This window comes from Rana temporaria, chromosome 4 (assembly GCF_905171775.1).
Source record: "Rana temporaria chromosome 4, aRanTem1.1, whole genome shotgun sequence".
Classification (NCBI taxonomy): Eukaryota; Metazoa; Chordata; class Amphibia; order Anura; family Ranidae; genus Rana; species Rana temporaria.
Genome location: NC_053492.1, coordinates 35,555,313 through 35,582,162, shown reverse-complemented (window position 1 = coordinate 35,582,162; position 26,850 = coordinate 35,555,313). Strand labels below are relative to the sequence as shown.

The 26,850-nt window shown below is 46.3% G+C and overlaps 1 protein-coding gene across 7 annotated transcripts in view; it reads right to left on the bottom strand.

The window, feature by feature from the left end:
- DTNB (dystrobrevin beta) overlaps positions 1-26,850 on the bottom strand; it is a 241,174-nt gene that overhangs the window by 194,631 nt on the left and 19,693 nt on the right. For 6 of the 7 annotated variants that reach the window (XM_040348235.1, XM_040348233.1, XM_040348231.1 and 3 more), the window contains exon 2: positions 5,090-5,157. In XM_040348235.1, the coding sequence (XP_040204169.1) occupies positions 5,090-5,156 (67 nt within the window). In that variant the 5' untranslated portion in view covers position 5,157. Of the gene's footprint in view, positions 1-5,089; positions 5,158-20,552; positions 20,728-26,850 lie in introns of those variants that run through there. The other variant, XM_040348236.1, reaches the window with a different exon arrangement.

The window sequence follows — 26,850 nt, the reverse complement described above, 5'->3', positions numbered from 1 at the left end:
CAGTTTTGAAAAAACACACTACAGTCCATATAACATGGCTTCCTATGGACGTAGTTCACATCTGTGCATTTTATGGAAAAGAGCCAGGGACTTTTTTCTGGTTTTTGGTTCCATAGACTTCAATGGATCAAAAACGTGTATTTAAAGCGGTGGTTCACCCTGTTTTAAGACATCTTATCTATTCAAATGCTTTGCAAAGATAATGAGTCCTCCTTACCCGTTTGCAGCTGGTTTTTACGAGCTGTCAATCAAAATCCCCCACGGGGGAATGGGCGTGTACGTCCATTCTCCCCCGTCCTGTCAATCGAATTCAGGAACTCCTCCGTCGACGCGCTGTGCTGTAATCGCAACCATGTAGTGTTGACGGCGACGCTCGCTGTCAACACTGCACATGCGCGGGATCGAGCGGTGAATGCTGGGAGGCCATTCGGAAGAAGACCCTGTCGGCTTCACACTGCCCTCAGGTAAGATGGAAACGTCCATCGCCTAGGAATATAACATCTAATTTACTGTATTACAGCGCTTCGGTCGGCCTAAGGACTGGGACACCCTGTTAGTGCGGGAGTAGAGGTACGCCCTGTAGATTACAGAAAAAAAAAAAACACGATATCCCGCGGAACCACCGCTTTAATGGTCAGTATGGGTTTGACATACAGAGCCTTGAAAATGTATTCATACCCCTTGAAATTTTCCACTTTTTGGCACGTTACAACCAAATGTATTTTATTGGGATTTTATGTGATAGACCAACACAAAGTGGCACATAATTGGGAAGTGGAAGGAAAATCATAAATATTTTTAAAAATATTTTACACATAAATATGTAAAAAGTGTGGCGTGCATTTGTATTAGCCCCCTTTACTCTGATACCACTTACTACAATCTAGTGGAACCAATTGCCTTCAGAAGTCACCTAATTAGTAAACAGAGTCCATCTGTGTGTAATTGTATCTCAGTATAAATACAGCTGTTCTGTGAAGCCCTTAGAGGTTTGTTAGAGAACCTTAGTGAACAAACATCATCATGAAGGCCAAGGAAGACATCAGACAGGTCAGGGATACAAGTTGTGGAGAAGTATAAAGAGAGGTTAGGTTAAAAAAAAAATATCCCAAGCTTTGAACATCTCACAGAGCACTGTTCAATCCATCATCCGAAAATGGAAAGGAGTATGGGACAGCTACAAACCTACCAAGACATGGCCGTCCACCTAAACTGACAGGCCGGGCAAGGGGAGCATTAAAAGAGGAAGTAAACCCTGATGGGTTTTACTTCCTCTTTGTTCCCTGCAAAGTAAAAGCATAATAGGCTAGTATGCATTGCATACTAGACCATTATGTGCCACTTACTGCAGAAGAAGTCCGCAATGTCAGCGATGTCCCCTCTCTCTCATCGCGTCCATCTTCAACACCTCTTTCTTCCGGGGCCGTGGACTCCAGCTTTGCTATTGGCCGGAGTCACATGACGTCACTCCCACGCATGCGCGAGGGAGCCGACGGGCACTATAGAAACGGCACGGATCGTGCCCTCTCATTAGTGCGCATGCGCGGATTATGTTGGCGCCGGCTTTTATGGCGAAAATCTCCTAAACCGTAGAGGTTTGGGAGATATTTCTAGTACCTACAGGTAAGCCTTATTATAGGTTTACCTGTAGGGAAAAGTGGTTGTACAGGGTATACAACCACTTTAATCAGAGAAGCAGCCAAGAGGCCCATGGTAACTCTGGAGGAGCTTCAGAGACCCACAGCTCAGGTGGGAGAATCTGTCCACAGGACAACTATTAGTTGAGCCCTCCACAAATCTGGCCTTTATGGAAGAGTGAGAAGAAGAAAGCCATTGTTGAAAGAAAGCTATAAGAAGTCCCGCTTGCAGTTTGAGTGAAGCCATGTGGGGGACACAGCAAACATGTGGAAGAAGGCGTTCTGGTCACAGGAGACCAAAATTTAACTTTTTGGCCTAGAAGCAAAATGCTATGTGTGGGGGAAAACTAACACTGAATATCACCCTGAACACACCATCCCCACCGTGAAACATGGTGGTGGCAGCATCATGTTGTGTGGATGCTTTTCTTCAGCAGGGACAGGGAAGCTGGTCAGAGTTGATGGGAAGATGGATGGAGTCAAATACAGGGCAATCTTAGAAGAAAACCTGTTAAGCCCTGTACACACGATCACATATCTGATGGAATCTAATCCAATTAATTGTTTTGTCAGATATCCGATGAAGCTGACTTTCATCAGTCTTGCCTACACACCATCGGTCAAAAATCCGACCGTGTCCAACGCGGTGACGTAAAACACTACGACGTGCTGAGAAAAATGAAGTTCAATGCTTCCGAGCATGCGTCGATTGTGTGGAGTTTTGACCGATGGACTTCCACACAGACGATCATTTTTTTCCATCGGTTTTTTATCCATAGGAAAATTTTAAAACATGTTCTATTTTTTTTCACCGATGGGAAAAACAAACCGGTGGGGCCCACACACGATCGGTTTGTCCGATGAAAGCAGTCCATCGGTCTGTTTTCATCAGACAAACCGACCGCGTGTACTGGGCTTTAGAGTGTGCAAAAGACTTGAGACTGGGGTGGAGGTTCACCTTCCAGCAGGACAATGACCCTAAACATACAGCCAGAGCTACAATGGAATGGTTTAGATCAGGGGTGTCCAAAGTTTTTTCAAGGAGGGCCAGATTTGATTAAGTGAACATGCGTAAGGGCCGACCATTTTGTCTGACATTTTTTGAACCATTAAAATTCGGTCTAAGTGTGTTCGTTCGAGCACTAATACACTGCCCAACAAGAATTATCTTGCCTTTGTGGCTGTGTGAGTAAATAGATGAGCTCAGGCCTGTTATTTGGATGTACCGTATTTATTGGCGTATAACACGCACCTTAACTTTAAGAGGGAAGTTTCAGGAAAAAAATAAAATAATTTTAAATAAAGAACTGTGAAGCAAAATAAGGGTCAGTACCTATCTTCAGACCCCCAATTGCCAGGAATGCAGCACCCACCATTGCCAGTAATGCACTCACCCATTATTGCCAGGAATGCACTTACCCATTATTGCCAGGAATGCACTCACCCATTATTGCCAGGAATGCACTCACCCATTATTGCCAGGAATGCACTCACCCATTATTGCCAGGAATGCACTCACCCACCATTGCCAGGAATGCACTCACCCACCATTGCCAGGAATGCAGCCCCACTATTGCCAGGAATGAACGCCAATTGCCAGGATTGCAGCCCCGTCTTTGCCAGGAATGCAGCCCCACCATTGCCAGGAATGCACTCACCATTGCAGCCTGTCCCAAGTGTCCATCTGCAGCTGTGCCCAAAAATTAAGTGTTATCGTTTCTAAATGTTGTCGCCCGCCCGCCAAAATACTTCGAGCCGGATGTCCTGGGCACTCGGCTGTACTCGGCTCCTCTCGCAGTCACGCCCCCTTGGCTGGGCTCCTATGATGAACATAACACACGTCCAATGGCGGGACTGGGCGGGACTGCGAGCGTAGCCGAGCACACTCGGCTCGGGCTATTTCGGCGGCGCTCGCTCCCCTCACACACAGCACGGATACGCCGATAAATACTGTATATCTTTTGTGGCCCCGGCGATCTGGGAGATCGTCGGGGGCCACAAAAGATATGTATGTTTAGATAACCAGGCGGGCCGTTCAAAACTGGGCCGCGGGCCGGACTTTGGACATGCCTGGTTTAGATCAAAGTATATTCATGTGTTAGAATGGCCCAGTCAAAGTCCAGACCTAAATCACACTGAGAATCTTTGGCAAGACTTGAAAATTGCTGTTCACAGACGCTCTCCATCCAATCTGACAGAGCTTGAGATATTTTGAAAAGAAGAAGAATGGGCAACAATGTCACTCTCTAGATGTGCAAAGCTGGTAGAGACTTCCCCAAAAAGACTTGCAGCTGTAATTGCAGTGAAAGGTGGTTCTTCAAAGTATTGACTCAGGGGGGCTAAATACAAATGTACATCACACTTTTCACAGATTTGTAAAATCTGTGGCCTTTATGATGCAGTTTGTTCACTAAAGTTCTCTAAAAAAAAACCCTGAGGGCTTAACAGAACAGCTGTATTCATACTAAGATTACATTACACACAGGTGGAATCTATTTACTAATTAGGTGACTTCTAAAGGCAATTGGTTCCACTAGATTTTAGTTAGGGGTATCAGAGTAAAGGGGGCTGAATACAAATGCACGCCACACTTTTCACATATTTATTTTTTAAATATTTTGAACACTATTTATCATTTTCCTTCCACTTCACAAATTATGTGCCACTTTGTGTTGGCCTATCACATAAAATCCCAATAAAAAACATTTTGGTTGTCACATGACAAAAAGTGGAAAATTTCAAGGGGTGGTTCCACTAGATCAGGGGTCTCCAAACTTTCTAAACAAAGGGCCAGTTTACTGTTCTTCAGACTTTAGGGGGGCCGGATCATCGGAAGTCCAAAATGTCCCTGCATCAGTAGAAGTGAACAATTCCGCATTATTGGTCTCAGTGGGAGTAATTGTGCCGCATCACTGGTGTCACTTAGAGGGCTTGTGTCCCATTGGGAGAAATTATGCCCCATCATTGGGAGAAATTGAGCCCTGTCATTGGGAGGAATTGAGCCCTGTCATTGGGAGGAATTCTGCTCCATCATTGGTGTCATGGGGAGAAATCGAGCCCCGTTATTGGGAGGAACTGTGCCCCATCATTGATGCAGTTGGTGGGAATTGTGTCCCAGGGGCCGGATAAAAGCCAGCAAAAGGCCACATCTGGCCCCAGGGCCGTAGTTAGGAGGCCACTGCACTAGATTTTAGTAAGGGGTATCAGAGTAAAGGGGGCTGAATACAAATGCCCCCCACACTTTTCAGATATTTATTTGTAAAATATTTTGAACACTATTTATCAGTTTCCTTCCACGTCACAATTATGTGCCACTTTGTGTTGGTCTATCACATAAAAATACATTCACGTTTTTGGTTGTAACATGACTAAATTTAGAAAATTTCAAGGGGTATGAATACTTTTTCAAGGCACTGTACATACATGGTGGGCAGACAGAGCGGGGTACTCACTCATCTCCATGAAGAGCTGTCTCTTCTCTGCCATGGTCCTCCTCCGCTTTCCGCTCTCTTCAATCATCCTGCAGAGAGATAAGAAGTAGTGATTGGATGTGTATGTCATGATCTCAGCTGGGGAAGATCAGGGAATGACAAGAAGGGATAGAAGGTTCTCCTCATATTACAAATGCTGCATTGTTTATCTACATCTTGAATGGATAAGGGACGTTTTCCTGGGGCACTCTTGTATTTACAAATGATGATCGTGCCTTGTAATCCTGTCCCTCTTCAGGCTCCTCCTGTTATTATTAGGTGACAACACTCTGTCTCCATCTCCTAATTGCATTGCTGTGTTGTCAGTTTGTCACCAGTGATAATTTTGGCAGCAAATTTTGATTTAGTTTTAGTCTTGGTCTTAGGACTAAAATGGCCTTTTAGTTTTAGTCCCATTTTAGTCTTCTGTAATTTTTCTAGTTTTAGCCGCATTTAGTCGACTACATTTCCAGCACATTTTAGTCGACTAAAACTAGTTTCTAATGGGTGTAATTAAATTGTAATGCATTAATTAACATTTCTCTGCAATTTCCAAACTCATTATATACTGCTGGATTGAAAAATCAAATACAGTGGAACCTTGGATTACGAGCATAATCCGTTCCAGGAGAATGCTCGTAATCCAAAGCACTCTGGATCCCTTTACATTACACAGCATCCCACACCTCTGGACCCCTTTACATTGTACAGCACCTTGCACCACTGGACCCCTTTACATTACACAGCACCCTGCACCACTGGACCCCTTTACATTACACAACCCCCTGCATCACTGGACCCCTTTACATTACACAGCACCCTGCACCACTGGACCCCTTTACATTACACAGCACCCTGCACCCCTTTACATTACACAGCACCCTGCACCACTGGACCCCTTTACATTACACAGCACCCTGCACCCCTTTACATTACACAGCACCCCACACCTCTGGACCCCTTTACATTGTACAGCACCTTGCACCACTGGACCCCTTTACATTACACAGCACCCTGCACCACTTTACATTACACAGCACCCTGCACCACTGGACCCCTTTACATTACACAGCACCCTGCACCCCTTTACATTACACAGCACCCTGCACCACTGGACCCCTTTACATTACACAGCAGCCTGCACCTCTGGACCCCTTTACATTACACAGCACCCTGCATCACTGGACCCTTTACATTACACAGCACCGCACCTATGGACCCCTTTACATTACAGCACCCTGCATCACTGGACCCCTTAGCATTACACAGCACCCTGCACCACTGGCCTCCTTTACATTACACAGCACCCTGCACCACTGGACCCCTTTACATTACACAGCACCCTGCACCACTGGACCCCTTTACATTACACAGCACCGCACCTATGGACCCCTTTACATTACACAGCACCCTGCACCACTTTCCCTTGACTGAAACACTACACTATATTGACAGTATATTTATTTCAGGTCTAAAAGAGGAACCTTTTGGAATGAGGGACAAATGGATTTGATTCCAGAAGAGGGACAGGCACTCTAAATAAGGGACAACTAGAAACTATGCCGTAGGCTACAACTCTGTGTTGTGTTTGCTCTGCGTTTCCAGACTTGCTAAAAACACATCAGAAAATAGTCTAGTGTTACCTGTGGCAACAGATGTTGGCACAAACAATGCACAGGCCTGGTAAACGATATAAAACGGCGCTCCCCTCCTCTGTCCTCCGGCGCTTGTATCTTATGTCATGGAGCTGGGTCGGTGTGCAAGGTCCCCGCCCCCCTAGTTTGGCTCGTGTGATAGGCAAAAACACTAGAAGACTATCAGATGAGCCGAACTAGGGGGGGGGCGGGACCTTGCACACAGACCCAGCTCCGTGACATACGATACCAGCGCCGGAGGACAGAGGGAGGAGAGTGCTGCAGTCGCCGCTTAAAGCGGCCCCAGGGCCAGTCCGGTCCTGCTCCTGGCTCTCCCTGGCAATTCCATTGCACTATGGAGCGGACGCCCATGTGGCTACCTGGAGTTGTTCTATATACAGAGTGTGTACTGACCAGCACCCCCCCCCCCCCCTCCAAAACATTTCCTGCTTGTGTGATTGGCTCACCAATTTTCCCAGAAGTCTGCACTAAGATTCAGTCAGATTTCAGGCATCCTCTGCAGCATAACTTTAATTTTTGGTGAGATATTTCCAATAGGAACACGTCTAAAGGGATGCAGGCCCAGCAGATTTCCTCATTAGTGCTCTGCAGCTGCCAAATTTGACTTATAATTAGGAATCCACTCCCATTAGACCCATTTCGTACAGAGGCACAGACAAGAACACATGGATTTCTTCAGGTAGGAATCTGCAACAGAGGTTGTTATAATCCTTGCAATGTACATCGATCACCCAGAGTGGAAAGTTGTTTTCTCAACAAAAGTGGAGCCGCGCTTTAACTTGCACATAAATGGTTATCATTGGAGAACATAGGGAACGACTTTTCATGCAACTTTGATGTTCAAGTGTGAATGGAGCTTTATTGCTCTGGATTGAGACAAGTACACACTATAGAGGGATATGTTTTGTTCATTTTTCCATGTCTGATGCTGCGTACATACGATCGTTTTTCGGGTTGTAAAAAATTACGTTTTTTTTTAAATGTCATTAAAAACGATCGTGTGTGGGCTCCAGAGCATTTTTCATGAAGTAAAAAATGTCCATTAAAAATTTCGAACATGCTCTAATTTTTCATGTCGTTTTTAACGTTGTCGTTTTTTACGTCATAAAAAATGGTCGTGTGTGGGCTTTAACGACGTGAAAAAAACGCACATGCTCAGAAGCAAGTTATGAGATGGGAGCGCCTTTTCTGGTAAAACTAACATTCGTAATGGAGTAAGCACATTCATCACGCTGTAACAGACTGAAAAGCGCGAATCGTCTTTTACTAACACTTAAAGTGGAGTTTCCATCCTAAAAAATTGTTTTCATTATTGTGCTCATTAGACCTAAAAAAGAAAAAAAAAAAAATGTTTTACTCATCTGGAAATGCCTGTTGCTATGCAGTCCCACAAAATCTGCCTTTGGAATCACCTAGGATCCTGACATCATCTCCCTCAAATTCTCCTGGGAAATGTGTGTCATCATTTCCCAGGATGCAGTGCGCTACCCAATTATCACTCCCCATCCAAGACTTCCAGGAAGTGCTTGTGAGCTTCACAATGCCCACAAGCAAAATGGCAACGGTGTGGACATAGTTTTATACACTATCTTTTTTGAATAACTATGCGGAGCGGCGGCGGATTTATATTATAAAAACGGATGATGAAAGGACATACATTTAAAAAATGCTAATTGTGGTTGGAACCCCGCTTTAATCAGCAAAAGCAGCCCAAAGGGTGGCGCCATCTGCATGGAACTTCCCCTTTATAGTGCCATCGTACGTGTTGTACGTCACCGCGCTTTGCTAGAGCATTTTTTTTTTCACGATCATGTGTAGGCAAGGCCGTTTAAATGATCGGGTTGAAAAAAACTTTGTTTTTTCTAGACCCTTAAAAACGTCATTTTTTAAAACCCGAAAAACGGTCGTGTGTACACGGCATGAGGTTCACAAGCATTTTTGGTTGTGGTTTTTATCTGGCCACAACATTTGGCCACTAGATGGCGTTAAGCATTATAAAAAATTCCCATGGTACTTATCGCCATCTAGTGGCCAAATGCGATATTTTCCGTTTTAAAATCCATAAAAACATTCAGCCAGCACATGAAATAGCAATGTTTCTCAGCCCCATTGGCACACAAGGAACGTACACGCACTTTCATTAAGAAAATATGCCTTTTACGTCTTCTGCGATACACTGGCTGTACTGATGTAATGCTAAAGTTCCTGCGTCATAGTGTCAACTTTTTGTATATCTACCTGCTGGTATGTTTAACCACTTCCATACCAGGCACTTACGCACCTTCCTGCCCAAGCCAATTTTCAGCTTTCAGCGCTGTCGCACTTTGAATGACAATTGCGCGGTCATGCTACACTGTACCCAAACAATTTTTTTTATCATTTTGTTCCCACAAATAGAGCTTTCTTTTGGTGGTATTTGATCACCATTGCGATTTTTATTTTTTGCGCAACAACTAAAAAAAGACCGAAAATTTCGAAAAAAAAATTAGATTTTTTTCTGTTATTTTTTTTGTGAATAAGTATGTTTTCTTCTTCAATTACTGGCACTGATATGGCGGCACTGATGGGCACCGGTTGAGGCGGCACTGATGGGCACCGGTTGAGGCGGCACTGATGGGCACCGGTGGAGGCGGCACTGATGGGCACCGGTGGAGGCGGCACTGATGGGCGGCGCTGGTATGCGGCACTGATGGGCACTCATAGGCGGCACTGGGCACTCATAGGTGTCAGACTGACACCCTGCATCACCGATCGCCCATGGGTGCGTGCCGGCATGAAATCCTGCAGGACGTCAATAGATAGACGTCCAGTCAGAATTTCACAACCACTTCCTGGACATCAATTGTCTATTGACCGGGCGGGAAGTGATTAATAAAATAAAATCAGTGGGCCAGATTCAGATAGATCAGCGGATCTTTAGATCCGCGTAATCTATCTGATTTAAGATCCGCCGCCGCAAGTTTTAGTGGCAAGTGGGTAATTCACTAAACACTTACCTCCAAACTTGCGGCGGCGGATCTTAAATCCCCCGGCGAAATCCGCGGCTAGGGGGAGTGTAGCATTTAAATCAGGCACGTCCCCGCGCCGATTTAACTGCGCATGCGCCATACGCAAATTTTCCCGGCGTGCATTGCTCCCAATGACGTCGCTAGGACGTCATTGGTTTTGGCGTGAGCGTAACTTGCGACGAGTGGTTTTGTGAATCGACGTAAAAAAAAAAAAATTGGTGCGGGAACGACGGCCATACTTAACATTGGCTGCGCCTCATAGAAGCAGGGGTAAGTATACGCCGGGAAAACGCTTACGTAAACGACGTAAAGTGACTGCGTCGGGCCCGCGTATGTTCGTGAATTGGCGTATCTTGCTGATTTACATATCGTCGTGGTAAATCAGCGAGAACGCCCCCAGCGGCCATTTTTAAATTGCAGTCGCATAGATACGACCGGCCTAACTCTGAGATACGACGGTGTATCAGGAGATACACCGTCGTATCTCTCTCTGAATCTGGCCCGTTATTTGAAAAAAGAAGAAAATCTGCCATGCAAATTGTTTTTCTAAATACTTCCCAAAGTGTTTTAGCAAATGAAATTGGGTTAGGGCTTCTGTCTTTATGATAGCGGAGATTAGATGGGTTTGTTTTCTTCTCAGGATCAGTGATATGGGAGGAAAAGCATTTCTCTGTAGGACATAAATCTCTCCTATATGTACTTTCATACTAAGAGAATAAACACAAGTTGTGCGGCTCCCCTCTCCACAATCATGGCTACAATGAGACCACAACAAGCCGTTTATTATCCGTACACTGTCAGCAGAGAGCAAACCCGACATTACTGACATTACCACAAGGGAAAGCTGTTATTAGCCGACTCAGTGCCAGTGTCTGGAGCTGGAAACTCCCAGAATCCTCCACTAAGGAACATAATGTTCATCCACACGCCAAAAAGTCACAACCCTCCACCCCGCGGGAAGGTAAGAGAATACGAGTCTTTCTCCTACAGGGTAAATATGATGTGTATATGAGCTCTTAAAGGAGAACTCCGACCTACCCTTCAGTCTTGCACAGTCCTGTATTAAAGTGGAAGTGAACCCCTGTCGTACTGCACACCGTCAGCTTCTCACAGTGTGTAATATAAGAGGACCTATACTGCTCTAAAAGTGAATAATGTTCTGTGAGAAGAAAAGCTGCGACACCTGCAAACATGTCATATTCATGTAGAGAAAATGTTAAAAAAAAAAAAGGGGGGGGGGGGGGGGGAGAAGGTCGCACTAATAATAAACAGTGCATCAAAACCTGTATAATATGATAAATGAATCTAAAGTGCAATGAATGGGGGGATCATATAAATTGCATGTGTAAACAAAAATAAACCCGTGTACACAAAAAGAGAAACAAGAAAATGTCCAAATAGCATAAATATTAAGTCCAAATCTCAAAAATGGAAAAAATAAGTTGCATGAAGATATGCAGACGTTGAGAGGTAGTTCCACCGCCACCAGGGTGATAAGAGAAAGTCACTCCTTGGGGGATACACCAAAGGAAGATGGACACCCTTACCAGAAATGGTGGACCTCCTGTACTAGCAAGGTCATACGAGCCTGCAGATATACCGTATATACTCGAGTATAAGCCAAGTTTTTCAGCACATTTTTTTGTGCTGAAAACGCCCCCTCGGCTTATACTCAAATCACGTTTTTGCACCCGATCTCCCGGACTTTGGGGACCCGGTACCGGTCGACCAAAGGTAGTAGGCCCCACTCTTCCTCTACAAGTGTGCAACGTTTCTTGTCTGGGGGACCTACAGCCGGGGAGCACCGATTTTTCAAAGCCGGGCACCCCTTCCATAGACTCCCATGTTAACCAGTCATTTCTCCAGTGACTTTGGGGACCCGGTACCGGCCGGTCGTAGGTCTAGTCATGGGCACAGTGAGGCAAAGTGAGTCACAGAGATGGACACCCTAGGCCAGGGGTGCCCAACCTTTTGAGGAGCGAGGGCCACTTTAATCGACTTAGTAACCGGTCGCGGGCCACAATGAGCGTCAGTGGTGTAGCGTAGGTTGTCAGCTCCCGGGGCAAGGCAAGTCATTTGCGCCCCCTAACTTGGAGTTTTAGCACTCCCTGAGTCCCTTCCTTCTCAGGAAGCTATGCACAGAACCCTGCCAGCCCCTCCCACCAGCATTACATAGAGAAGCAAGGAGACCCAGTGATGACATCACTACGTCTAAATTGACTACGTCAATACTGGGCAATTTTCCCCCCTTCCTGCCCAGGACAAATTTCAGCTTCCAGCGCTGTCACATTTTAAATGACAACTGCGTGGTCATGCAACGCTGTACCCAAACAAAACATTTTACTATTTTCTTCCCACAAACAGAGCTTTATTTTGGTGGTATTTGATCACCTCTGGGGTTTTCATTTTTTGCTAAACTAAAAAACAAAAATCTTTCTTAGTTTCTGTTACAAATTTTTATTTTCACCTTCGCTGATGGGCACTGATATTGCAGCACTGATGGGCACTCATAGGCGGCACTGATATGCAGCACTGATGGGCACTGACAAGCGGCACTAATGGGCTGATGAGGTACTGATTAGCATCGGACATGGGCACTGATAGTCACTTTAATGGGCACTTATTGGCAGCTGTGGTGGCACCTCTGATGGGGGCTGAGCTGATAATCAATGCGCTGATTATCAGCTCAGACCCCCCCTCTGACAGGAGAGACGCTGATCGGCTCACCCTGTTAGCATGAACGGAGGAAAGCCTTTTACCGGTGTTCTGACGAAAAGTGCCCGCCCCCCCCCCCCCCCCCATCGAATAGTGCCCAGGACGAACAAGTGTATGTGCCATACGTCATAGCACAACTTCTGATTTTTCGATCGGCTGGGCTGACGTAACCATGCCGCATGCACACATCGTAGGAGGTATCTCATGATGGGAGATACCATTTCACAATTTAAACCTATACAAACAGCGGGGAAACCGGACCATCAGCACATTGTAAAGCCGCCCCCCAACAGCGAGGCGCAATGTGAGAACTACGCCCCCCCGCTGTTTGTATAGGTTTAAATTGTGGCTGTGAAATGGTATCTCCCATCGTGAGATACCTTCTACGATGTGCGTTTGTGCACCATTAACGTCACTCCAGCTGATCGGCAACTCAGCTGGAGTGCGGCTCCATCCTGCGCATGCATGGGCACGATTCGATAGGGGGCACCTGACATAACACTGGCACAGGCACTTCCTGGTTACACCCTGTGATCAGCTGTGATTGGTCACAGCTGATCACATAGTAAAGAGCCTACCTCAGAGGCTCTTTACCTAGATTGGAGTTGCTGTGTGTCGGAGCGACACACCACAACACCGATCGCCACGATCTTGGCTTATACTGCTTGACGTCACGTCATATGACGCCCAGTCAGGATAATGCAATCACCGGCCGCCATTCCGCTATAGTGGTTAAGTTAGGCACTGCAATCTGCTCACATAATTTGTAATAAAAACATCTTTGCCATTCTAAAGTTTCCCTCCAACCACTTGGCATATTATTTTATATATACTGTGATTCTGTACTTGCCAAATATGCTGCAGAAATCTCCCTCCACTGAGTCTAGCTGCAATCATTTTAACTGTGGGCAGCTGAAGCTGCTGCCTTTTCACTTCCTGGATTTATGCAGACACATAGAGGCACCAGTGTTGCCAACCGTCCGTATTTTTACGGACAGTTCGTAAAAACGGGCATTTTTTTCCCCCGTTCGTAAATGTCCGTGGTAGAGGGAATGTGCCAGTAAAAATAGCCGAGATTGGTTCGGCTTTGAACTGCTCATGGAGATTGGAGGCAGGGGGTGATGGTGGCTGCGGTGGCACCGCAGAGGGGGGTGGAGGCAGGAGGAGATTGGAGGCAGGGGGTGTTGGTGACACTGCAGAGGGGGAGGGTGGAGGATGGAGACAGGGGTTGTTGGTGGCACCGCAGAGGGGGATGGAGGCAGGGGACAATGGAGGCAGGGGGTCAGGGGGAGATTGGAGGCAGAGGGAGATTGTGGCACCGCTGAGGGGGGTGAAGGCAGGGGGTGTTGGTGGCAGATGGGGATGGAGGCAGGGGGTGATGTGACTAAATAATTTGCCCTTATTATAGCGAAAATAACAAAAGTATGTTTTTTTTACCTTAATATCTACCTTAAATCACATTGCTATTTGCCTAGCGTATTTGTTTGTAGCCTAAATACTGACATTTGCACCTAAAAATGTAATTTAGTAACTTTTGTGAAATGCCAGTAAAAACGTGGCTGCGCCAGTAAATTTCAATCTGGTAGGCTGGCAACACTGAGAGGCACACCTCCAGCTCTGTAGCTCTCATTGGCCCCCTTATGACTCACCCCCCTGCCTTCCTGGCAAACCCACAATAGAGAGAGAGCTGTGCATGATGTCATAAGCCTAAGCTAAAGACCAGACAAGAATCAGGAAGTGGGCTGTATAAGGTATTTACTGGCAGAAAAAAAAAGTTTTACTATCCAAAGTTAAAACAACAAGGGCAGAAAATGTAATAGATGGAAAGATGAAAAAAAATGACTGAAGGTCTTTTTTAAGGTATATAATGAAAAACAGAAAAGGGGAACCAGGGAAGGTAGAGTATAAGCAGATTAAAGTTCAGCTAAGGCCTGCTATGCGTTTTTCAGCAACGCACGACAGTCCATTCAACATGGTTTCTTCTGGTTCACGCTCACAATCTGTGTTTTCCACCAGTGCGTTTTATTTGGAAAGGGTCAGGGAAAAAAAATTCCTGCAGCAGGTTGTGTTTTGGTCCCATAAACTTCAATGGAAATGCATCAAACACACATTGCTTGCGTTTTTCCTTGTAGTGAAGCCTTGCAGTCGGCTAGAAATAAGCGTGGAAATTCATATCTGATTTTCCATTCTGATCATAGATTTGCTTTAACCCTTGCAGTGCCGAGAGCCACTCAGCTAGGACCTTTTTTTTTTTTAAAACTGGAGTGCAATAAATGATTCTGTTCATGTTGGCCCCCAGAGGCAGGCCGCCCCCCCCCCCCCCCCTCAGCAGGGAGAGGTGGCGTAGACGGGCTGTGGACGATGTCATGGAACGAGCCGAGTACAGGAAGTGATCCTTCCTCTCCACTTCTCCATCCTGATCCCTGATCACACAGACTCTGCAATGCAGCAAAAACTTTCTACACTCTTTGCTTGTACTGACAGATCCCCCCAGGAATTCCCTGGAAAATTCACTGCCGTCCCCCCCTGTGACAATACACCGGCATGTCACCCCATCACCAGGACCACACTACTCATCTCTATGGTAAAGAGCACCTGTCCTGTAGTAACTGATTGTACTCTCCATGACCAAGATTTTATTAACCACTTGCTTACTGGGCACATATACCCCCTTCCTGCCCAGGTGAAATTTCAGCTTTCAGCACGGTCACGCTTTGAATGACAATTGGGCGGTCGTGCGACGTGGCTCCCAAACAAAATTGACGTCCTTTTTTTCCCACAAATAGATCTTTCTTTTAGTGGTATTTGATCATCTCTGCTTTTTTTTTTTTTGCGCTATAAACAAAAAAAGAGCAACAAGTTTGAAAAAAAAAAAAAAGAACACAATATTTTTTACTTTTTGCTATAATAAATATCCCAATCGCACAATTTTTTTTTCTCAGTTTAGTTTTTGGTAAAAAGAAGAAAAATCGCAATAAGCGTATATTTATTGGTTTGCGCAAAAGTTATAGCGCCTAAAAAAATCGGGAATAGAATTATGAGGTTTTTTTTTTTTACACTAGTAATGGCGGTTATTTTTGTCAGGACTGTGACATTACAGCAGACACATTTGACACATTTTTGGGACCATTCACATTTATACAGAGAATAGTGCTATAAATATGCACTGTTTACTGTATAAATATTACTGGCAGGAAAGGAGTTAACCACTAGGGGCGATCAAGGGGTTAAACGTGTGCCCTGGGAGTGATTCTTACTGTGGGGGGAGGGGAGTGACCGATGGTTATCCCTATATACAAGGGACACACCATCGGTCTCCTCTCTCTGACAGGACGTGCATCTCTGAGTTTACACACAGAGATCCACGACCCTGTCTCTGTAACTGCCGATCGCAGGTGCCGATAGAGTGACGCGGCGGCCGGGAGGAGCAGAGGACATCAATAGACGGCCACCCGGCATTGTAGAGCCACCTTGTGGCCGTCATTCTACAATGGCCAGGATGGCAAGTGGTTAAAGGTCCATCGCTGACGACACCCAGCAACTGATCTCTCCTAAAAGGGGCATAACCCCAAAAACTAACATTTAAAGCTGAACTCAAGGAAAACAAACTCCCGTCTTGCAGTGGGGCTGCACCCACAGTGCAAAGGGATAACTGCTTGTTTAGGCTCGGTTCACACAAGTGCGTGCCGTATGTCCCTCTTGTTTGCTCGGGCACAGCAGCCCATTCATTTGAATGCACCTTTTTTTAAAGGCGGCCGCAGGTAAACCGAATGGTCCTTCTGATCATGCGATTTCCCAGGGGTTCCCGCATCAGCGATTATGTTGCAGGCTGTGATGCGTGGGGGTGCTATTTAGAATCAATGGTAGCCTCACGTATCTCGCAAGAGCAGTGCGACTTCTGCACCCATGTGATTCCCGCAACCTGCGGCCCGCACAAGTGTAAACTGAGCCCAATGGCCCGTTCACACGATCCGAAAATTGGAGAAAAAATACCACTTTTGACGCGATCGTATGATAATCGGATCGTTGGTACAGAGCTTTCGAGAGCCAATCACGACAATTCATCTTATATAATTCGATGGATCAAGCGTGAAAATTTTCCTCATACGATAGCAAATTGTACGATTTTTGTTTAGTCAGTACAGTGGTCGTACGAGAATTTTCATGACTTAGTAACTTTCTACTTGCGACTATTAACCACTTCCATACCAGGCACTTATACACCTTCCCGCCCAGACCAATTTTTAGCTTTCAGCGCTGTCGCACTTTGAATGACAATTGCACGGTCATGCTACACTGTACCCAAACTAAATTTTTATCATTTTCTTCCCACAAATAGAGCTTTCTTTTAGTGGTATTTGATCACCTCTGCGATTTTTATTTTCTGCAAAGAAATAAATTTAAAAAAATGACCGAAATGTTTTGTTTCAGTTATAAAACATTGTAAATAAGTACGTTTTCTCCGTCACTGATGGGCACTGATAAGGCGGCACTGATGTGGTGGCATTGATGGGCACTGATGATAGGCACTAATATGCGGCACTGATAGGCGGCACGGATAGGCGGCACGGATGGGCACGGATAGGCACAGATAGGCGGCATGGATGGGCACAGATAGGCGGCATGGATGGGCACAGATAGGCGGCATGGATGGGCACAGATAGGCGGCATGGATGGGCACAGATAGGCGGCATGGATGGGCACGGATAGGCGGCATGGATGGGCACGGATAGGCGGCATGGATGGGCACGGATAAGCGGCATGGATGGGCACGGACAGGCGGCATGGATGGGCGCGGACAGGCGGCATGGATGGGCGCGGATAGGCGGCATGGATGGGCACGGATAGGCGGCATGGATGGGCATAGATGGGCACCGATAGGTGGCACAAACGTACTAATAGTATGTGTTGTACTAATGGATGCCAATCAATGCCTAAATGTGCGCCCACCCTACGCCGGCGTAAGCAAGCTACGTCGGCAGGGTGTAGCCTGATTTTAGGTGCATATCTGTTTATGGGTCTGGCGCACAGACACGACGGCACACATTTGCACTTGCGTCAGCTTAACTTGTTATACATCGGCGTAAGTGCTTTATGAATCTGGGCCCTAGTCTAACTTCTACTTTTGCTGCACAGCCTGGTGCAGGAAGTTGAAAAATAACAGCAGGATCAACAGGTAAAAAAACAGGAGGGGGCAGAGACCAGAGAAGACCAAGTTTTTTTCTGGGGGGGCGCGGCAAACAACCCCCCCCCCCACGCTATCGGTCGGGTCACCTGCACCCACCTCCCCCCGCGGGAGGTCGGTTGGTCAACCAGCCCCGCACTTACCCCATCTATGTCGCAGGCAGGCGTCACTCCTACGGGCGGCTTCCATCGCATATCCTCTTCATCGCGGCGGCTTCCACCGTGCGTCTCCTCGAAGGCGTCCAATAGGATCGGTTGTCCTTTCAGCTAATCGAGTGATGGAAGGAAGAGAGTGCAGGGCTGTGGGAGGGGCGAAAAAAGGCTCCACCCACTACAGGCTGCTTGCAGAGAACTACAGGAGGGGGCGGAGACAAGACCAGTCACCCTGCACAAAGATAGAAAGCAGAGCTCTGAGAGGGGCTCAGAAGGCCCCACCCACTACAGGCTGCCTGCAGAGAACTACAGCAGGGGGCGGAGACAAGACCAGTCACTCTGCACAAGGATAGAGAGCAGAGCTCTGAGAGGGGCTCAGAAGGCCACACCCACTACAAGCTGCCTGCAGAGAACTACAGGAGGGGGCGGAGACAAGACCAGTCACCCTGCACAAGGAGGGAGAGGGAAAGACCAATGCTGTGGGTGGAGCTCAGAAGGTCACACCCACTACAAGCTGCCTGCAGAGAACTACAAAAGGGGCGGAGACAAGACCAGTCACCCTGCACAAGGAGAGAGAGAACAATGCTGTGGGAGGAGCTCAGAGAGCTCCACCCACTACAAGCTGCCTGCAGAGAACTACAGGAGGGGGGCGGAGACAAGACCAGTCACTCTGCACAAGGATAGAGAGCAGAGCTGTGGGAGGGGCTCAGAAGGCCCCACCCACTACAGGCTTCCTGCAGAGAACTACAGCAGGGGGCGGAGACAAGACCAGTCACTCTGCACAAGGATAGAGAGCAGAGCTGTGGGAGGGGTTCAGAAGGCTCCTCCCACTACAGGCTGCCTGCAGAGAACTACAGGAGGGGGGCGGAGACGAGACCAGTCACTCTGCACAAGGAGAGAGCAGAGCTGTGGGAGGGACCCAGCAGGCTCCACCCACTACAGGCTGCCTGCAGAGAACTACAGGAGGGGGCGGAGAAAAGACCAGTCACCCTGCACAAGGAGGGAGAGAAAAATGCTGTGGGAGGCGCTCAGAGAGCTCCATCCACTACAAGCTGCCTGCAGAGAACTACAGGAGGGGGCGGAGACGAGACCAGTCACCCTGCACAAGGAGGGAGAGAACAGTGCTGTGGGAGGAGCTCAGAGAGCTCCATCCACTACAAGCTGCCTGCAGAGAACTACAGGAGGGGGCGGAGACGAGACCAGTCACCCTGCACAAGGAGGGAGAGAACAGTGCTGTGGGAGGAGCTCAGAGAGCTCCATCCACTACAAGCTGCCTGCAGAGAACTACAGGAGGGGGCGGAGACGAGACCAGTCACTCTGCACAAGGATAGAGAGCAGAGCTCTGAGAGGGGCTCAAAAGGCCCCACCCACTACAGGCTGCCTGCAGAGAACTACAGGAGGGGGCGGAGACAAGACCAGTCACCCTGCACAAGGAGAGAGAGCAGCAGTGACCGGTCTTTATTACAGGAACTTACACTGGATTACTGCACAGATCTAGAAGAAATACACAAACAAAGCTTTCCACTGCCCCCCATTGCTGCTTATATTTTATACCATGATACATATACTACTGATTCTACCCATAGGTAAGAGTGCTTGGACTTTAGTTCTATGGCTCTCTCCTTCCTGGTGCTAATCAATTACCACTGATTACCAATCAATCTTCTATCTATTTTAGGTAATACCACGTATAGTCGCTCCTGATGAGTGGATTGAGTCCACGAAACGCGTAGAGCCCCCCTGCTATGTTGACGTCATGTCACAGTAGTCATGTACATACCATGGGTTTCTTTTCTGTTTGAATCATCTAATTAGTATACCAATTATTATGTTGTTACTATTTCCTACCTGAGGCAATTGTTGGGCCATGTTTTATCATGTATAACAATGTTTTATTATATTACCAACTGTATTATATGATTACCAATCATGTGTTTTTCTATTTTTTGTACTATACATGAATTGTCTATGGATACCATGATTGCACTATGTTTTATTATATGTGAATAAACTTTTATTGCTATTTGATTCAACGTACCCCAATGTGCTGTTTCATACAAAGTCCCCCCCGTTTATGGGTGTTTCTCTCTCCATTTTCACCTTTCCATCATACCTTAGGGATGGAGACCCATGTACCTTTGAGTCATGGTCTCATGTAAAGTCCCACACCTTATATATATGTGTATGCTATACACTTATATATACTATTGACTATGTTCAAGAGTTGCGCTTTAGCCTGAGTTCACACAGGAGCGGTGAGGGAAAACGTAAGCAATTTGGATAGGAATCGCACAGCATGCCTGATCAAAATCACATGCGATTCATCTGCAGTGCGATTTGAGCCCATTCATTTTGTATAGGCTCAAATCGCACCGCAGGAAAAAGGTGCAGGCATAATTTTTTTTTTTGCTGCACCAAAATTGGATTGCATGGTTGTTCACACCCATGTGATCCGAATTCTGGCAAGCGCACTGCGTTTTGTGAACGGTTTTAAAGGTGTTGTTTATTTAAAACAGACACCCGCAGCAGATCGCATAAATGCAGTGCAGTTTCAATGCGGTGCAGGAAACCTCACCACATATACGTGAACCGAGGCTGAAGATCCGTCTTTTACCAAGCGTAAAACTTTCCATAACCCCACCGCAGAAAATCACAAAGACAGGAATATAAAACACGCGGCCGCCCAGCGCACATCGGGACTCCCTATTATAAGAAAAGAGGTTTGGGAACCTGTTTAATATTCTCCTCCCGTCATCCGTCACCCCCAGAATAATGGAGGGGAATTCTCATCGCTCTTCACCAATCACAATCCGTCCTGCGCATAACCCTTTCTGCAGAGTACACCATGCTTTTCATACCGTGAGCGGCATAGATTAAAAGGCGATCGGTCTGCAGGGGCGGCCTGTGGTGCTGCACAAGGATCTGAAAAGGACAAGCAGGCTTTAAACAGAGGGGATCACATTAACCCCTTAATGACGGTCAAATAAAATATTAAACCACTTGCCACCCAGGCCAATTCTGACAATTCTCTGCTACATGTAAAAATCATATTTTTTTTGCTAGAAAATTACATAGAACCCCCCAACATTATATACAGTAAAACCTTGGTTTGAGAGTAACTTGGTTTAAGAGCTTTTTGCAAGACAAGCAAAATGTTTTAATACATTTTGCCTTGATATACAAGCGATGTCTCGATATAAGAGTAGTGTCATGTCACAACTGAGAATAAAAAAGAAGAGAGGAGCCTCTAAGTGTAGCAATGTGGTTACATTTAATGAAGATACAACATTTAGCAACTTATTGCTACACTAAGAGGCGCCTCTCTTCTCTTTTTAAATACCCTGTAAAAGAAAATGCTTTGATATACAAGTGCTTTGGAGTACAAGCATGTTTCTGGAACTAATTATGCTCGCAAACCAAGGTTTTAGGCCCCTTTCACACTGGGGCATTTTTCGAGCATTATTCAAGCGTTTTTCGAGCGTTATTACAGCGTTATTCGAGCGAAGCCTCATCTGCAATCCCAATGTGCTGGTAAAGCACCGCTAAGACCCTAAAGTTTTAGAGCGTTTTTGCAGGGCCTCGGTGTGAATGGGTAAGGCGTTTTTACAGCGCTTTTCAATTCATTTCAATGGAGAGGGGCGTTTTTGGAGCGTTTTTTTCAGCGCTCAAAAGCTGCTCCAAAGATGCTGCTTACAGGACTCAGTGTGAAAGGGTCCATTGAGATGCATGGAGAGCGTTTTAAGAGCGCTATTTTTAACGCTAAAACTCTGTAAAAAACGCTTCAGTGTGAAAGGGGTCTAACTGTATGTTTTTTTTTAGCAAACACCCGAGAGAATACAATGGCGGTAATTGCAACTTTTTATCTCACAAGGTATTTGTGCAGCAATTTTTCGAATGCGTTTTTTTTTCTGGGACAAGCTTTAAAAAAAAAATTGCACGTGATCGTGGAATGGCGACAAACTTCGGTACTTAAAAATCCCCATAGGCAACGCTTTCATTTTTTTTACTGGTTACACGTTTTGAGTTACAGAAGAGGTCTAGGGCGAAAATAATTGCTCTCGAAAATAATGTTTACGGCGATACCTCACATGTATGGTTTGCACACCGAAAAATATATGGGTGGGACGCTTCAAAATAAAAAAATAAATACATTTTTTTATTGTTCATTTTACTTTATTTATTTTAGTTTGACACTTTAAAAAAAATATATATAATTTGATCACTTTTATTCCTATTACAAGGAATGTAAACATCCCTTGTAATATAAATATGGCATGACAGGTCCTCTTTACAGTGAGCCTTGGGGTCAATAAGACCTCTCATCTCACCTCACCTCTAAGCTGGGAAGCCAGAAAAAAAAATGATCTCGGCTTCCCAGCCGAGGCGGCGCCGATTTTTTGAATGCAGAGGCCGGGCGTGACATCATAACATCGCGCCCGGCCTCCGGCGATCACAGAGACTCTGGCGACCATCGGGTCCGCCAGAAATCTCTATGGTTAACATCCGGGGCAGGCGGATCCATTCTCCAACTCACCGATCGTATCGGTGAGTCGGGAGAAGCACCGGAGGGTGGCGGGAGGGGAAGGACATCAACTGATGGAACAGCCGCTATGATCGTTCTTATGGTGTAGGGATATCGCCAGCTAAAAAAAACGGATATTTGAATGATGCCTGTAGCTGCAGACATTATTCAGATATACCCACACAAAGTCAAGGATGTCATATGACGGCCTGGGGGCAGGAAGTGGTTAAACACCCAAATCCAGTTTTGAAAATTTGGCATGTGTCAGTAAACGATAATAATCCCTGTGAGTTAGATCTGGTTTTGTTGAGGACAATAAGGGCATTCATTTTAAATTAGTGCGAGTCCTTTCTGAGGACAGGGACGGATGTGGATATACAATATATATATGTAAAGCGCTGCGTAAATTGATGGGGCTATATAAATACCTGTAATAAAAGATAAATAATACATCTTACGCAGCGATCCCATGGGTGGAAGCCAGTTCTCCCAGCTACCGATCGTTAGTACAAGAGCAGTTGCTGTCAGTAACACCTTGGTTTCCGTGCTGGGGGCTTGCAATTAAGCACATACATGCAACGCCCAGGAACAAAGCCCACATCCTTGACTTTTGAGTCTTAAAGTGTGACTAAACCCACATCAAAAAAATGGTGTATTACATGCTGTTCATACTCAGTTACTATGAGATTTGTTTTCTGTATAAAAACGGGCTGATCCTGCTGTTCTCCATCTCCCCCTTCTGTCCATGTCCCCAACTCAGCTAGGGATTTTGCAGCTGGAGGCAACTCTGAACATGCTCAGTTTTCAGCGAGTTTCTATGCTGAGCTTTTCCTCCCCATCACATCTGAGCAGCCCATGTGACTATAAATTTACATATGTGGGTGTATACACTAGGGTTGTCCCGATACCGATACTAGTATCGGTACCGATACCGAGCATTTGCACGAGTACTTGTACCCGCGCAAATGCACCCGATGCTTTACCGATACTTTTCTTTTATTACCCTCTGAGAGCGAGCGGAGAGCGGTCGCAGAGGGGGCGGAGAGGAGGCGGAGAGCGGTCGCAGAGGGGGCGGAGAAGGGGGCGGAGAGCGGTCGGAGAGGAGACAGAGGGGGCGGAGAGCAGAGCAGTCCTCGGGTGTGTAAAACATGCCACCAGAGGAGAGCTGCTGTCGCCGCCATCTAGTTGATCAGCGCTCGGGGAACATAACAGCTTTCATTTGAATAGCTGTGTGTTCCCCGCCGCGCTACGTCATATATAGCCCCTCCCCCTTGCCCGGGCACTTCGATAGTCAAATCACCCATCCCAGGATTGGACGGGTGATCTGTCTATCAAAGTGCCCGGACAAGGGGGAGGGGCTATATATGACGTGGCGGGGAACACACAGCTATTCAAATGAAAAGCTGTTATGTTCCCCGAGTGCTGATCAACTAGACTGCGGGGGGGACCTGGCTGGGGACACGGCTGCATTGGGGAAGACACGGCTGCGTTGGGGGACACACAGACACATTTAAAAAAAAAAAAAGTATCGGTATCGGCGAGTACATGAAAAAAAGTATCGGTACTTGTACTCGGTCCTAAAAAAGTGGTATCGGGACAACCCTAGTATACACAGTGGTATAAGACAACACACTCCATGCCCACTAACCAGCTAAACACAATGGGGGCGGGACATTATATGTAGATTAATGGAGGCTTCACCTCCCTCCTATTCCAAGACACAGGCTGGAGGGACGTGACAGCTTGGCACCTTAAAAGGAGAAGTACAGACAAAGCTTGTTTGGCTGTAATTCTCCTGTGGATCACAGGAGTGTAGTTCGTTCTGCATTCCTGTGACCCATTTTCAGCAGACAGTGGGCTGAACCCCGCTGTCGTCTGACATCACAGAGCTGGTCTAGGCTCAGAAAAGATTGTGATCATATGATTGGGATTGTTCTGTTCTGGCTACACTTTTTCCCCTGGCAATATGTAGCTCAACATACAGCCTAAACCTTGCATCCTAAATAACCAGACTGTCTGTAACTTTGGATCTTTATTACGATGAACAGATGGTAGCCATATAAGATGCATATGAATAATGGTGAAACTAGAGATAAACAAATAAATGAACATATAAGAATTATATAAACACAAACAAATGTCTACTAGGCATATAGATAAACAGTCTTTATCATACCAGCAAAGCTGCCTTAGGAGATCGGGACATAGGAAACATGTGGTGCAGGCTTAGCTGACTCCATGTGGATTGTCCAGTGGAAAAGATAAGAGTTGTGATAGGAAGTGAAGACAGTTTTCAATAACACGACAGGAAATGTACATTACCATAGAACATTGCCCATCAACAGTCCTTTGTTAAGAGTGGCATCTAGTGGACGATATTTGAATTACAAGTCCAGAAGATATTACTGTATTTCCTTGTAGGCCAAAGGCATGACAGGGATCCTCCCACATGCCTAAACCATCGCCCGGCTCAGCCTTCCAGCGAGCCGCTGAGAGCCTGAGCCGTCTGCTCCTACGCCCTCCACAGCCCAGCGCTCCAGTGAGTGAGGGAGGGGGCAGAGCAGCGAGCCAGTGACCGACAGTCACCGGCTCTCCACTCAGGAGGCTCTGCGAACTGAGCGATCAACAGGGTTTGATCGCTCGGTTTTCAGTCTTAGAGCCGGTGGGGGATTGATGCTGCATCCATCTAAGCAAGTATGGTTCTACAATTAAAAAAATGTCATACTTCTCTTAACTAAAAGGAGGGTGGGGGGGGGGGGGTTGAACTTTCCACAATCCAGTTTGGAAGTGGGAGTTGGTACCTGTCAAAACCAAGTATCCGGACCCCCCCCCCCCCCAAAAAAAAAAAATATATAACTTGGTACCAATGAGTAGAGTGGGGGATTAAAACATAGCATCCTACTCCTGCATATGGCTCTAATGAACCCAACAGTCAATATATAAAGAATCTCTGCTGTATCCTTTAATAAATAGGAGAGAAATTAAATGCATCATACTGTAAAAAGTAACAGTCTTTTATTGACCAATGACCTCAGAGTAACCTCTAAACCAGGGCTTGACAAATTTGCTTGGAATCTAGGAGCCAGCTAAAAAAGTTAGGAGCCAGGAACGTGCCCTGTCACGCCAAGCTTGCATGCAGAAGTGAACGCATACGTGAGTAGCGCCCGCATATGAAAGCGGTGTTCAAACCACACGCGAGGTATCGCCGCGATTGGTAGAGATAGAGCAATAATTCTCGCCCTCTAGACCTCGTATAACTCAAAACATACAACCTGTAGATTTTTTGAAACGTCGACCTATGGAGATTTTAAAGGGTAAAAGTTTGTCGCCATTCCACGAGCGGACGCAATTTTGAAGCGTGACATGTTGGGTATCAATTTACTTGGTGTAACATTATTTTTCACAATATAAAAAAAAAGGGAAACTCCATTAGCATTGCTGGTTGACTTGTCACACCAACGGCCACCACAAGAGGGTGCCAGAGAAGCATAGGACTGCAGAAAGGCCACAAAGCCGCGGCCCAACGCGATTGCGCTGGGGGGCACGGAGAGACAGGATACCTCAGCTGTGCCGCCCCAGGCGCCAGTTTGCTAATTTTAGTCGCAAATGCGACCCAGCGCCCGGGGTTTGTCGAACCCTGCTCTAAACGTATACTCGTACTGAAAAAAATCCAAACACCACAGACATTTAAAGGGTAAATATATATATTTTTTTCATTTGTGATAGATAGATCTATAGATAGATCTCTATATATATATGTATATATACATATATATACATATACACACACACACACACACACACACACACACACACACACTCTAAAGAGGTGCAGAACCTGCAACTTTCCTCAGGGCCTTGCAGGTGCAGCAGCTGATTGATAATTATAAAACCACTCCCTTTAGATTAACTTGCTACATTGACACAAACAGCTATTTCTTCAGGTAGGAATTTTTTTTTTAAACAAAAGTGGAGTTACTCTTTAATCTGATATACAATTGCATACTCGCAAAACAAAAATAAAAACAGGCGCATCAGACAACATCTCCAGCAATTAGACGCTGCAACCTTCCCACATAAAAGCTCCGCCCGGTGCTCAGACCTTGAGGCTGCCAACTCCTCCAATGTACCAGAATAAAGGAAAGGGATGGTCGGCACTTAAATCGGTGGTTCACCCTTAGAGGGCATTTTTTCCCCTTAGATGGATGCTCGTTTTCTCTAGGGGAATCGGCTATTTGTTTTAAAATATGTGCAGTACTTACCCGTTTACGAGATGCATCCTCTCCGTCGCTTCCGGGTATGGGCTGCGGGAATGGGCGTTCCTTCTTGATTGACAGTCTTCCGAGAGGCTTCCAACGGTCGCATCCATCGCGTCACGATTTTCCGAAAGAAGCCGAACGTCGGTGCGCAGGGGCAGTATAGAGCCGCACCGACGTTCGGCTTCTTTCGGCTACGAGTGACGCGATGGATGCGACCGTCGGAAGCCTCTCGGAAGACTGTCAATCA